At 44.5% G+C, this 14,375-nt stretch overlaps 1 protein-coding gene across 4 annotated transcripts in view; it reads left to right on the forward strand.

Moving 5' to 3' along the window:
• taf2 (TAF2 RNA polymerase II, TATA box binding protein (TBP)-associated factor) overlaps nt 1-14,089 on the forward strand; it is a 17,474-nt gene extending 3,385 nt beyond the window's left edge. For 3 of the 4 annotated variants that reach the window (XM_081696144.1, XM_081696145.1, XM_027011727.3), the window contains 19 exons: nt 352-465; nt 2,508-2,607; nt 2,745-2,830; nt 3,166-3,301; nt 3,629-3,783; nt 4,173-4,287; nt 4,675-4,784; nt 5,029-5,094; nt 6,094-6,346; nt 6,943-7,083; nt 7,277-7,387; nt 7,605-7,798; nt 9,303-9,442; nt 10,539-10,608; nt 10,866-10,975; nt 11,951-12,159; nt 12,264-12,425; nt 12,595-12,697; nt 12,898-14,089. In XM_081696144.1, the coding sequence (XP_081552270.1) occupies nt 352-465; nt 2,508-2,607; nt 2,745-2,830; nt 3,166-3,301; nt 3,629-3,783; nt 4,173-4,287; nt 4,675-4,784; nt 5,029-5,094; nt 6,094-6,346; nt 6,943-7,083; nt 7,277-7,387; nt 7,605-7,798; nt 9,303-9,442; nt 10,539-10,608; nt 10,866-10,975; nt 11,951-12,159; nt 12,264-12,425; nt 12,595-12,697; nt 12,898-13,175 (2,653 nt within the window). In that variant the 3' untranslated portion in view covers nt 13,176-14,089. The remainder of the gene's footprint in view (nt 1-351; nt 466-2,507; nt 2,608-2,744; nt 2,831-3,165; nt 3,302-3,628; nt 3,784-4,172; nt 4,288-4,674; nt 4,785-5,028; nt 5,095-6,093; nt 6,347-6,942; nt 7,084-7,276; nt 7,388-7,604; nt 7,799-9,302; nt 9,443-10,538; nt 10,609-10,865; nt 10,976-11,950; nt 12,160-12,263; nt 12,426-12,594; nt 12,698-12,897) is intronic. The other variant, XM_027011726.3, reaches the window with a different exon arrangement.
• The last annotated feature ends 286 nt before the right edge of the window (nt 14,090-14,375 follow it).

The following is a 14,375-nucleotide window of genomic DNA, read 5'->3' on the forward strand; positions in this document are numbered from 1 at the left end:
ATGCCACCTTCTCCACTTGCTTACCTGCAAGTTTTGTTTAATAGCAATGCAGAATCGTGTAGCTAGATAAGTTTGCATTTTTGGTGAGTAGTTAACTTAGTATGTCTGACAATTCACTTGGATTTTGGCAGTGCATGAACATTTTATTCTAAGTGTACTCCAGTTCAAGTTCAAGTTTGGTTTATTTGTCACATACATAGTCATACACAGTATAACTCGCAGTGAAATGGTTGAGAGTGCTCTGTCCAAACTGAGGAAAAAGAAAACAGGTGCATAGAGAGTGCATTTACTCCCTTAAATACGTGAGTGTGTGTGTGTGTGTGTGTGTGTGTGTGGTTCTCCCCTTCTCAGTACCAATCTGCTGCACAGTGGTTTGATCATAGACCAGACCCCGGCGACACGGCGCTACCTCGCACAGGCTCTGGCACAGCAGTTTTTTGGCTGCTTCATCTCGCGCATGTCCTGGTATGTGTCCCATCTACCATTTCCGCCCCTGGCCCCGCCCCTCACCCTCAGCAGTGTCTCCTGTGTGTCCACCTTTAAAGTGTAATTAGAGATATCCTTGTCCCTCTCTTTCTCTCTCCAGCATCTTTTCGCCTTTTCTGTGTTATATGGAGGACATGCTGGTATTAAGCCCACTTTTCCATGTTTGTGCGTGTGTGCGCGTGTATGTGTGTGTGTGTGTGTGTGTGTGTGTGTGTGTGTGTGTGTGTGTGTGTGTGTGTGTGTGTGTGTTGGGAAGAGCAACACCCTTTTGCAATTGACCTTCCAAACTGAAACTTCAATTGTACAATACTCTCCTCATATTTGTTCCAAGTGTCTAAAACCTGAATCAGATGTGGATGTTTCAGATCCATATATTCCCTCAGCTGGCCAACTGGAAGACTGGATTTGCATTCATACTGATAAGAGTTGCCTGCAGGTATTTATTTGTGCGATTTAGTGCTATTCAGCCCTGTAATTGAAGCCAGCCAGAGAGATTTCACCTACTTGTCCCTTCTGCACACTGTGGACTTACCCCAAGACTTTTACATGCTTGTACATAGTGTGGACAAACAAGCAGAATGCTGCCAGGACCTTTCTTTCTCATTCCAGAGGCCTTGTTCTTGTGCAAATGCTCTCCTTTTACAGTTGAAAGCTTATGGTTTAAAACGAAGGTAGCTGTAAATACATATTCCGGTAATGCAAATGCATTGTGTTTTTTGTTTTGTTTATTTTCTTTTGTGTTCTCTAAAGAGCATATTCCATAAATTAGTTTTCCATTGCATTCGCATATTCATTGGCCATTTGCTCTTTCTTTGAGCGTCTTCCGTATTTCAAAGAAATTTAATATCCACTACTGGACCTAATTAAATGAGAACTGTGTTACAGATGTACATGCTATGTAGAGGCTGACCATTTTCACAAAACGTTTTTAAAAACAAAAACACCCCCCCCTCCGATCTCCCAATGTTAATCACAGGTAGCCATAGCCGCTGGTAAAAGAGGTTAGCCTTGCCTACATACTCCGTGAACTGGAATGAAAGCCTGACCAAGAAGGGGCATGTTTCTGTTATTTCTGTGGTTTTGGCTAGCACTCATATTTTACTGGACAATGTCTAATGGAGCCAGCACACAAGTCCTTTTGTTTTTGTTCTTGTTTTTTGTTTTTGTTTGGTTGTTTGTTTTTAAAGAAATGTTTTTGACAAAGACTGGATGTTGCGCAATGCTCATGTTTCCATGGTTACTGCAGTGACATTAGAAAGGCTGAGTGTGATGCTCTTGTTTTACATGAACAGCCTATACTTGTCTCATTTGCCTCCTAAAAAGCATTGTTTACAGTGTGCCTTGTCTAGCTCCTAACAGGCAGTCATCTGGCTCCTAACAGGCACTGTTTGCATTGTGCCTTGCCCTGGTAATGATGGCTTGCAACTGCTGCCCTCATGAACACTGATGAGGCTGAAGTGTTTGGGCTGCCTATCTGTGGTTCCACCCTGTGTTCTAATGCTCTGCTATGAGTTCTGCTGGAAAATATATGGGTTAAAAATAGATAAGTACAGGACTTGAAGATATACAGGGTGTTTAGCCATTCTGGTTGAGTCTGGTGGGGCTGAATGTTTTCATTGGATGACTTACTGAAAGCAACTCGCTTTCTGAGATGCTTAGGCCATGTTGTCACCTGTGAGTCCTTGTAACTGTGAAAGTAAGTTGCTTTTTCTAGAAGGAGGTTAAGTTCCTATCTAAGATGATACTAGTATTTCACTGTTGTGAACCTGGACATTCAAAGAGGTGAGGTGGAGAGGAGTGTTTCTGATACTTTAAGCCAGAACCAGAGTGTAATTATTCCAGTGCAGTGCAGTTTTGTGACACAAACTGTTTGGCGATTTTTCTTTCTTTCAAGAGGCTAGCAAGAAACCTGGATAATAATTTACAAAAATATACATTTTTTTATATAAAAAACAAAAAAAAATAGCAACCAGCCATGTTATGCCCTGGCCTGATGGCATCCCTGTGTATCACTGTTGCAGGTCAGATGAGTGGGTTCTTAAGGGCATTTCAGGCTACATATATGGCCTCTACCTGAAGAAGACCTTCGGCGTCAACGAGTATCGCCACTGGATCAAGCAGGCGAGTCTCTAAACACCAGAACCGTCTTGTGAAATGTTCAGTTTCTTTGGGGTTATTTATTTATTTATTTTTGGCATGACTGTCGCAGTCATCGCAGGTCTCACTCACCCCACCAATCCATCTCACTGTCCCCACAGGAGCTGGATAAGATCGTGGAGTACGAACTGAAGACGGGCGGGGTCCTGCTTCACCCTACATTCACTGGAGGAAAAGAGAAAGACAAGTAAGCACAACATTCTCACCCCAAAGCCAATGCGCACACAATATTACAGCTCAGTAGGTTAAGAGACAGATTAAAACAGAAACACAAAGCTTTTAGCTTCTGCTAATGCCTGAAGAAATATTCCTGGGTAGGGCTCTTCTTTGTACCTCTATAAACTGCCAGCATGTCATGATTTAGTGGCTGTAAGTCTGATGCAAGATGTAAGATGTTTGTAAATTATGCTGACACAGTCATCCACACACTTAATCCATCCATGCTGTCAGTGGTTTGGCCCATACCCCTTCATTTATAATCCGGGGGTGATGGGGCTCTCTTTCTTTTTTTTTCCCCTCCAGCCCGACTCCCCACTTACATTTCTCCATCAGAAACCCCCATACGCTGTCATGGGAGTACTACAAAATGTTCCAGTGCAAGGCCCACCTGGTCATGAGGTTGATCGAGAACCGCATCAGCATGGAGTTCATGTTGCAGGTAATGCCATCATACGCACACACACGCACGAACGAACGATGTCGATCCTTTAATGGCATAATTTTTGCCTGCCTTTTTTGGTTGCATCCTATCCGAACCCTCTGGCGGGTGCATAGCTACGTCAGCTTTCAAGGACGTCCAGCTCGGTTTCCCCCGCAGCTTTACGATCTAATGCTGCTAATACTGAGCGGCAGAAAAGAAAACCACAAAACCAACCTGAGAGCAGCTATTTCTCCTCCAGCTTCGCTTTATGATCAGCCTGACAAACCACCACTGACGCGAGACCAGCTGCTCCTTCCGAAACCCTAACCTCATGTGACCCTGCAGGTGTTCAACAAGTTGCTGAGCCTGGCCAGCACGGCCTCGTCACAGAAGTACCAGTCGCACATGTGGAGTCAGATGCTCCTGTCCACCTCGGGCTTCCTTAAGTCCATCTCCAATGTGTCGGGGAAGGACATCGGACCCCTGATAAAGCAATGGGTGTATCCTCTGCCACAGATTGAGGTGCTCTACTACAATTGCTTACAGGGTTTTGGAAAGAGTTAGACAATTGGTTGTCTGCACACTCAGTGAAGGATCCTTAAATTGTTGAAATGTTCTGTTTAGAGATTATGGCCAATGAAGATATTTATCATTCTTGTAATGTAAATGGTGTGTTCAGAGTAGGCTGGTAATGCAGACACATGTTGCAATCACTAAATGCAGTATTTTGCGATATGTTAAAGACACTTGTGACCCCATGTGACATGTGAGAAAGCTTATTTGAAAAGGCCGGTGCTGGTGTTCTGTGCGGCCCTGGCAGAAGCAGTCCAGGTCTCGGTTAAAGCCCTCCGCTGCCCTCCATCACCGTTTCCTTTAGCGTCCACCTCAGTGACCAGAGCGGCGTGGTCAAGTTCTTCGGGAGTTTTGCCTTCAACAGGAAGAGGAACGTTCTGGAACTGGAGATCCGCCAGGACTGCACCTCCTCCGGCACACAGAAATATGTGGTGAGCCAGCGCTTGCCTCCATGGGTGGGAGGGTGAGGGAGGATTGTTAGTTTAAGACAGTTTGTGACAATTTGATGTGGTGAGGCAATGGTATCATGTGTTGCATGCATGCTCTTGGGTGGTCTTGACGCTCCGACCTTGATTATATGAGAGTAACATTGAATTGTGTGTGTGCATGTGTGTCTGTTCTTTTTTTGTCTGTTCTTTTTACGTGTGTATGTATGTGCATGTGTGTGTGTGTGTGTGTGTGTGTGTGTATATCTGCTGGTGTGTGTATATGTATGCGTGCATTTATGTGCGTGCGTGTGTGTGTGTGTGTGTGTGTGTGTGTGTGTGTGTGTGTGTGTGTGTGTGTGTGTGTGTGTGTGTGTGTGTGCACGTACGCAGGGCCCAATTAAAGTGACGGTTCAGGAGCTGGATGGATCCTTCAACCACACGCTGCAGATTGAGGAGAATAGCCTGAAGCATGACATACCTTGCCACTCTAAGAGTAGGAGGTACAGCCTCACCAAACACGTGGCTGCTGCTCTAGTGGACACTTTCCAGGTCACAGAGGACAGCTGGGTCTGGGTTAAAGTACACTGATTCCACTTGTTTATCCTGATTATCTTGTACATCCAGGGCATGAGCACATATCACCACCTTATTCATTCTTGAGTTCAAAACCCTAGATTGGGCACTTGGATGTTTTGATTTTGCTGTCGGTGTGTTGTGCCTGCAAGTGGCTCCTTACTGTTTCAGGAACAAGAAGAAAAAGATTCCTCTGATGAACGGAGAAGAAGTCGACATGGACCTGTCAGCCATGGAGTAAGCTTCTGGCCCTTCCCCCTAGCTCACGCCACCTCCAGGCCTTGCCGCTGTTGCATCACTCTTCTTCCTAGTTCAAGTTGTTCACAGAAAGCCATTTAATTTCAACCACATGTCAGGCATCTTACAAAACTTCACTGTCTGCTAGAAATTAGATCATGTGTTCAGCCAGTTCATTGTTTGTTTAAAAAAACAAAACAAAAATACAATTGCAGGAGAAAACTATAGGAGGCTCATGACTAAAGTTCAGTTCTCACTGGGGATGCACCCAGTCAACTGGTATCAATTAATAAAGCAAAAAAAATGTATGCAGTCAATATCATACTATTACTTTGAAACAGGCGACAGTTAGCGAGATGTTTCAAAAGGGAAAAGATGCCACCCATAATGTTTCATGCATAGGCTAAACAAGAAGCAAAACCACTAAAATTTTCTGTGTAGTTCTTTTCCAAATGATTGGCTGCAATTATTGGCCAGCAGTTTTCATGTTGGTGCATCACCAGTCCAGACGGTTTTACCGGAGTTGCAGGAAAGCTGACGAGGCATTGGCCTGTGTGCCAGGGGTGAGAGCAGTAGAGGCAGGAGCAGGGCCCCTAGAGGCAGCAGGGAGGCAGAGCTAAGGCGAGCAGCAGCTTCACCCACTGCCTTCTGCAACCCACGGTGAGAGCAGAGACGGTGGGCTTGTACAAAGGGCAGGTGGGTTAGGTTCCCAAGGGATCAGATCCGCCAAACGCAGGAGGCAACTGGCCAACACAAACATGTTTGTGCACATCCCTACACATGTCTGAATAAACCGAAGAGAATCTAAAAGAGAGGAAAGCGGTTAAATATAATTTTATAATACCTATAAAACCTGGAGTACTTTTCCATATTCCAGGGAGCTATATTCAAGGAAGCATTTAGCTGTATGACACAGTATAACAGTAAAAGTTGGTGTTCCTATAATCTAATATCCATTGTATATAACTGGTGAACCTCCTTTCCGTGTGGCTCCAACAGTGCAGACTCGCCCCTGCTGTGGATCCGGATTGACCCGGACATGTCCATCCTGCGGAAGGTGGAGTTCGAGCAGGCCGACTTCATGTGGCAGTACCAGTTGCGATACGAGCGTGACGTTGTGGCCCAGGAGGAGGCCATCTCTGCCCTGGAGGTCTTCCCCACAGCAGCATCGCGCCTGGCCCTCACCGACATCCTGGAGCAGGACCAGTGCTTCTACCGAGTGCGCATGCAGGCCTGCTTCTGCCTGGCCAAGGTGAACCTTCTTGCATGACTGCTCAACACTTTTGAGCTCCTTGCCGGGTCAAAGGTTTGGGGCAATTTGGTCCATTGGAGAATGAGAAATCTCCTGACAGAACAGAAATGGTTCTGGCTGCTATGTTGTGACCAGTGGTTTTACTGTAACATACACAGTTAGCATATGCTTGGTGTGGGAGTTACTTAAGTCTCATTATGACTCATGCCAACTGTTGAAGATGTTGGTAACTCATGGCACCCTCCAAACTAAAAGCCTCTTAGATAAAACAGTTTTATGGACTTTCTCACTGGTAAAAGCATATAGAACACTATACATCTTTATTGCCCAGCTAAGGCAGGATTGCCTTTGATTTAGCAAAGAAGATGCATACCGATCTTCTTAAATTCAGTACATTGCAAGATATTTACAAAATGTGAAATTTATAAACCTGCCAGTATTTATAGGCATCAGTCCATCAAAATCAGTTCCTTTTCAATGTGCGAAATCCAGTGCTTCTCCCGGTATTTGTGTTGCCTTTGAAGATGATGAGGTTCTGAATGGGCTTTACAGCACATTGCTGGATCACCCACTGAAACAAGCCGTTTATGCCGCAGATCGCCAATGCCATGGTAAGCACCTGGACGGGACCTCCAGCCATGAAGTCCCTCTTCACCCGCATGTTCTGTTGCAAAAGCTGCCCGAATATCGTCAAGACCAACAACTTCATCAACTTCCAGAGCTATTTCCTGCAGAAGGTACTGTCCAGCAGCTTCGACTTCCATGCTACGACCCTCTGTAATTTTCAAAGTTTTTTTTTTTTCAGTTTTCCATCCGACTTTACATACCCAAACTGTAAGACTTGGTAGCTTTAAAAGTATGTTGCTGTGTTGTGTAATGAATTATCAGTGGTTGTCATGTGACTGATGATGCGCTTCCTATTCTTGGCAGACTATGCCTGTGGCAATGGCTTTGCTCAGGGACATTCACAACCTCTGCCCCAAAGAGGTTCTCAACTTCATTCTGGATCTCATCAAGTATAACGACAACAGAAAGAATAAGGTCGGTCATTAAAATCCAATTAAAACTCATATTAACCGAGAATCAGGCAGTCTCCAAGGACTTGGTCATCATTTCTACCCACTCGCTTACATAGGCTCTTCGTTGGTTTGTTTGGTTTGAACAGTGCCTAGGAAAATGAAGCCTGAGCTTAATGAAGGTGAATTTAATTTAGTAGGAGCAGGGTAGTTATAGTAATGCTTTGCCCCCGATCTGCCAGTTTTCAGACAACTACTACCGGGCAGAGCTGATTGATGCTCTGACCAACTCGCTGACGCCGGCCATCAGCGTGAACAACGAGGTGCGCACAGTGGAGAGCTTGAGCGCTGACGTGCGCCTCGTTCTCGAGGAGGTCACGCGCTTCCTCAACATGGAGAAACTGCTGCCCAGCTACCGCAACACCATCACGGTCAGGTACGGTGACAAGGCCAGGAATCACGGGCTTTGAACGCAGCCGTGGGTTTGCGGGAGCGTGTTCCAAGTGTGTCTGTCACTGAATGCATTTTTTCTGATGCCCTTTTGCCTCAACACACCAGAAGCATGTCAGAGTAAGCAGTTTTTACTTGACCCATCCAGCTGTTGCATTGCTAAAACTAATGTTTAAAGAGGCAGTGTTTTCACTGCTTTCTACTGATTAGAAACCATGCAGCATGTAGAGACCAGTCAGCTGTTGCCTGACCATAGTTGGCCTTGTGCAAGGGTCAAGGAAACGTTTACTTTGAATGGTCAAATTGCTTACTCAGTACACACAGAAATCTTCACAGAAACACCCCCCACCTCTTCCATTATTTCATAGGTGTTGCAGGCCTTAACTATCGTGTCTGGCAGCTGAACATTGTTAGTTGAAATGTATAACAAATGTAGATAATAAAACTACTGTGCACTGAAGAGTGTTTGCTTGTTGGGGGTGGGCTAAGGTCAAACTCACCCCTACCCTCTAATCTGACTTCCAGTAAGAACCCTGAAGGTGGGTCAGATAAACAAACAGGAATGTTTACTTTGTGTCATCCTACATGACTCTTTCAACACTCAATGCATACCCATTTGTTTATGTCTCTTGTCCAGTGTTGATAGTATATTTGGGGATGACTTTTTTAAAGAGTAAGCTTGAGCCAGAGCCCCTCATGATCTGTACCACTTTTTTAGAATCACATTATTACTTATTAATGTGTTGGGCCTTCAGAAAGAATTTATTTTTGGAAAAAAGGTTATATTTTTAGACATAAAATATTATATTGAAATTTTATTGCTGCCTTATTGTATGCCTTATTACATTATAGGGGTGAACCTTTTACATGACATAGTAAAAATAATTACCGATTTTATTTAAAGATTTTTTTTTACATTAAAAAAAAAAATTTTGTTGGCTCATAGTATCTGTAGCATTTGTTAGCTGAATGGTGTGATTCATCATGAAATGTCTGAGATTGGTCAGGAAAGCAAACCATAAAATGTTTTGTGATTTGTTAGATGCTTCATTTGCATATTCAGGACAATTGTGATAATACCAAAGGCCCATGTTGCTATAACCATCACAAATGATATATCATGCAGCTCCAGTGAGTGATGTAGTTTGGATACAAAGATTTGTTAATTTATCTTAATAAAGTTATAAGTAATTTTCCAGGGATTCTACTTCACGTTATGAAACAGCAATTATACTGACACCTAGTGGCCTGGATGTTTCTGAGATTCTGTACTAAATCTCCCTTTATGGGACCAGCTATATGGAGCATAAACTGGTTCAGCATAAACTGCACTTAAAAGAAAAGGGTCAAAATAATCACTTTCATAAATATTGTTTGCTACTTCTTTGCAGTAAAAATGACTTATTGCTCCTTTAAGGGTTATTCAGTAACTACATGTATTACCTGTATAGAGAGAGAAGACCACCTTGTCTTTTGTCCTGTCTGCACAGTTGTCTCCGGGCCATCCGGATGCTGCAGAAGAACGGACACCTACCCAGTGACCCCAGTCTGTTCAAGTCCTATGCGGAGTACGGTCACTTTGTGGACGTGAGGATCGCCGCACTCGAGGCTGTGGTGGACTACACCCGAGGTGCCTTGTCATCTTTAAAACATGGGGATGTCCCTGACCTACCACGTGACAAGTTTATTGAGAGTTCTGTAGTGCAAGAGTATTAGAAACGTTTTCAAGCAAAATCGGGAATGGTGCTCATAAACTGACGTGAACTGTCATAGCAGAGCTAAGAGCCATGTCAACGCTATAAATCGTTTATGTAGCTCAAGTAATGTTAATAAGCACAACACATTTAATTGAACTGCGGAGCAGTGTGAACACACACCAATCCGATCTGGAAATCCTTCAGTGCGAGCGAGTGTTTGGTCCTTGAAGGCAAACTGAAGGAGCCATAAAACTTTGACACATGTCCTTAGGACCATCTGCATGTATTTCCCCTTCGAGAGTAAAAGTTGTCATGGAGTGGAAAGCAGACATTATTCACATCTTCAGTTTGTTCCCTCACACAGTGTAAGTTAGAAGGTCTGTATGGGTTCTTACACAGGGTTCTTGGGTATTTAAAAAATAAATTTCTTTAGAAGTATAGAAAAGTATGGAAATCCAGAAAATGTTTTGGAAGAAATTGATATTCTGTTATTGAAAATGCGCTCTGTAAAATCGTGGCTCTGGATTACTTAGATCTGGATTACTTAGAAGGACAAATATCTGATAAATGCAACTAATATAAATTCTAAGTTGATAGTTTAGCCTAAGATTCCTGTTTATCACACCAGGGAAAATTGCACTGGTAGTGAAAAAGCACTATCAACATTTTTCACAGATGTGTACAGGATTACAGACGAGTGAGGAATTTAGTCCAAATCCATGTCTGCTAGTTCATAATAGTCCTACATAGATAATACTTAATATTTCACACAGCAGTAGTGTTTTGTAGTTGTAAGCAGCAAAAGCTAACAGTGTGTATTAAGGGTGGATATAATGTGTGCTAACAATACATACATTACGAGGAGCCTCTCCCATCTCTGTCATTAACATTTCTTACATTTCTTATCCTGCGCAAATCGGTCATAAACATTACAGAAGTCTTTTGGTAAAATTACCTTATTACCATTAAATTTACCATTTGAAAAACTAATCTTGACCAAACAATAATTTATTTACTGTCCACTGCCAGTTGACAGAAGCTCAGACGAACTTCAGTGGCTGTTAGACATGGTCCATACGGACCCAGTGCACTACGTCAGGTAAGCTATGCGGCCATCTCTCAATCCCTGTACTATGGTTAAAGAGCATAGCTGGGTTTCCCTGTGATCCTTTGCTATGTTGCTGTGCTATTTTTAGGCTAAACAGTCTTTAGCATGGACAGTGACTAGCATGGATAGTGATTAGAATTACTGAATATTTATTGACGCCAATGAGAATCTGGATATTGTTTGCAAGATCTTTTACATTTAAGGGAAATAATTTTTGTTAATTATGTTATTTACCTTTTTTCTCCCAGGCATAAGATTCTTAGTATGCTGTCCAAGAATCCGCCCTTCACCAAAGCAGCTGAGTCCTGTTTATGCAACGAGGCTCTGGTGGACCAACTGTGGAAACTGATGAACTCAGGTAGGGCTGTCGCACAGCCTGCTGGGAGCCGTAGTCTTAATCACACTGTTGTGATCCACATATGGAATCGCTGTTCCCCTTTACTGTGGAGACTTGGCAGGCAGTGAATAGGTTCTGTGTCTGACTCGTGCATCAGTGCCATGAGTTTTGGCATGTAGCTCTGCTGGGAGCCTTATTTCCACATGCCCGCCCTGACGCCAGCTACCACTCCCTCATCCTCCAGTGGAGGGTGGGCCTTGGTCCATCTTGGGATGTGGAAAATCTCATGAAAAATGATTGTTCACTGTGATTTAATGAAAAGCACACAACACTTCATGATCTGCTCTTGCTCTCGACTGGCTGCACTACATACGAAGTCATGCACATCTGTTCTTTCACAACTCCTGGCAGGGGTTTAAAGGGTCTTGCTCTTATTGTAACAGGGTTGACTCTGTTTAAAGGGTCCTGCTTTTATTGTAACAGGGTTGACTCTGCAAGGCCCCCGCTTCTGTACTTGGTGGTTTGCAGCCATTCTTGGCAGTCGGAGCACCACATCCGTGCCAGCATAATCGAAGTCCACCTCCACGTTTGTGTTAGTCCTCGAGCTGTTTTCATACTTCGGTTTTTGACCTGCACTGCATGTGTTTCACACATATAGGATGCTCTTGGCAATTTTGGCAGTTTGTGACATTATACGGAATAGCCCACATCTCAGAATAACTAAATAACTACCGCTGTAACAGTAATCTTTCCTAATTTAAGATGGTTTCCAAGGATGGTGGGTATGATAATGTTACCATCGCCACAATAAATTGTCATTTTATGATTTTTAAGCCTATTGTGGGAGTTTCTTGGTACTTCTACAATAGGCATACAATAATGTGCTAACTATTTTAAAATGACATACGTTTCATATATAAAAAAACTTGAAAAGAGATTGACTAGATGAGCGAGTTACCCAGAGATCTGCGCTAACTGCTGAGCGGCCATTGACAGGTACGTCTCATGACTGGCGCCTGCGGTGTGACGCGGTGAACCTGTACCACACGCTGTTTGGCCTGAGCAGGCCCTCGTGCCTGCCTCTCCCTGAGTTGGGCCTCGTGCTCAACCTGAAGGAGAAGAAGGCCGTGCTCAACCCCACCATTAAGCCGGAGCAGGATGCCAGTGTCCCCGAGCCGCCTCCCGAGCTGGTCTTCGTCAGTTGCGTAAGCAGGCGCGCCACAGATCAGGGCTGCAGCACGATATAAGCATTGACACAAGTCTTGAAGTGCATTAGAGCCACTTACCTTCTCTGATTGGTCATTTGCAGAAGGAGGAGCCTTTCCAAATGAAGGAGGAGCTAGTGTTGAGCGGTGTGGCCCTGGCTCCCCAAGGTCTGAAGAGGAAGGCAGATACTCCGTTGGCCTCGCCTCCTGAACCTGGCCAGGTGCTGCAGGAGGAGACTGTGTTCAAAGGGCCAGTTAAAAGCAGAGTGAGTTCTCACAGTCACTTGGCAGTATAACAACATACAAGCCTCTCTGTGTTTCTGTAAACCTTGGCAGTTTCACATAAATGCCCCATACATGTATTTTTCCACCCTGTGTTTTGAATGTCATTGGTCTCTGATAGGAAAGTGAGTATATTGTGGTGTCCTTCCACAGTTTCCTACCCAAGAGGAAGAGGACATTGATATGGACACTGTCCATGATAGCCAGGCGTTCATCTACCACCACCTCAACATGCTGGAGAGGCCTTCCACACCAGGCAAGCCATGTGTTTAGAAATCAACACATGCACTGTACAGCTGTTCATTTGTAAATAGCACTGGGGAAAGACTGAGAGCAGACTTACTCTCTCCTTAAACTACCCTAAACAAGTCTCAAGAGTCACAGAGTTCTGCTAGAAAAGGTCACTGCTGCTGGTATTTAGCCATTTCCTTCCTTCCTTCCTTCCTCCCCCCTCAGGGAGGGAGCCTCCAGTTGTGGAGCAGCAGGCTGTGATGCCCACGCCAGCCCCTCCCGCACCCCCCTTCGTTAAGGAGAGCTCCGCGCCCTCCAGACACGTGGGAGTGCACCAGCACCACCATCGGCACCACCACGAGCACAAGAAGAAGAAGAAGAAGCACAAGCACAAGCACAAGCACAAGCACAAACACGAAAGCAAGGGCAAGGAAAGGGACAAGGACCGAGACCCCCACGTCTTCGGCAGCAGCCCCGCCCGCTCCCCGTCGCTATCTGACTGAGGGGGCTGGAGGCGGGCTCTTGATCTACACCATGCTTATAGTTTTGTTTGGTTTTTACATAAGATTTGAACTGAAAGCAGAGGTAGGACCTCATCTGCAGCAGAGAGGCAGGCGGTTGATGTTGGTAGCCAAGCCCAGCTCAGTCGTCGCCACTGGAAGGTGGAATGCTATGGCGTCATCAACTGCATTGGTGGCTCTAGAGGTCTCTGGTTTTCTTGAGCCAGTGACTCCACCCCTCGCACTGTCTAGAACTTCAGCGCAGACTCTCACACTGTTCTTAATGTTATTCCTTTTATTAATGTGAGAAAAGGTTTCTCCGCTGATGTCGTCACTAACCCCACCCACCCCACACACACACACACACACACACACACACACACACACACACACACACACACACACACACACACACTCCTCACCACCAGGACAACCGAAACAGTCTTGCCTGCTTGCCTGATAAAGGACTGCTTTCTGCGAGTGCTTTTATAATGAAACTTCACTTGAACTCTTCAGCTCAGCAAATGCCACCAACATCTCCAGCTACTGGAAATTGTGGTGTGCAAACAGAAATCTGTTTAGTTAAGGCATTACGTCGTTTTTCTATGTAAGCAGCCCGTGCGTAGGGCTGAGTTCCCTCCCGGAGCTGCAGCGTAACATGGGACTCATGAGGAGAAGTGTTCACCATACTTGACAGCTGGTTTGCATTCTGAACTGGCTGTGTATTCCTTTCACTCTGGGTCATCTGGAAGCTCTAATCTCTCCAACCATGGGTTTTAGTTTTCAGATTCTGGGTGGAGGTGGGGGATTACTGCAATAATTGCAGTCATTTTTAATCTTGCTGTTCAATAATGTTTTCAATTTTTTGTCATTTTTTTTAACATCTGTAATGTTTGAAATAAACCTTGTTTAATTAAGATTATTTGAAGATTGTTTACTGTCAAATTAGAAAGGGGCAGGCAAACAAATTATCTTTACTGAACAGTATGGGTTTCTCTTGTACGTTTATAGAGTGATGACTCACCCATAACAACTGACACTCAACACTCAAGAGAGAAATAAGTAGGTTTTCCCGCCAAAAGCCACTAAAGTGGTTTGAATTTGACATTGCAGGTGTATTTCTGGTCTGCTCAGTGGGTATCGCGGATCGTGGGGTTCAGAACGTTGTCCTCGTCTTTCAGGAGTTTTGGTGGCGAGTTTTTT

This window comes from Electrophorus electricus, chromosome 14 (genome assembly GCF_041902795.1).
Source record: "Electrophorus electricus isolate QZ-2024a chromosome 14, ASM4190279v1, whole genome shotgun sequence".
In the NCBI taxonomy this organism is placed as follows: domain Eukaryota; kingdom Metazoa; phylum Chordata; class Actinopteri; order Gymnotiformes; family Gymnotidae; genus Electrophorus; species Electrophorus electricus.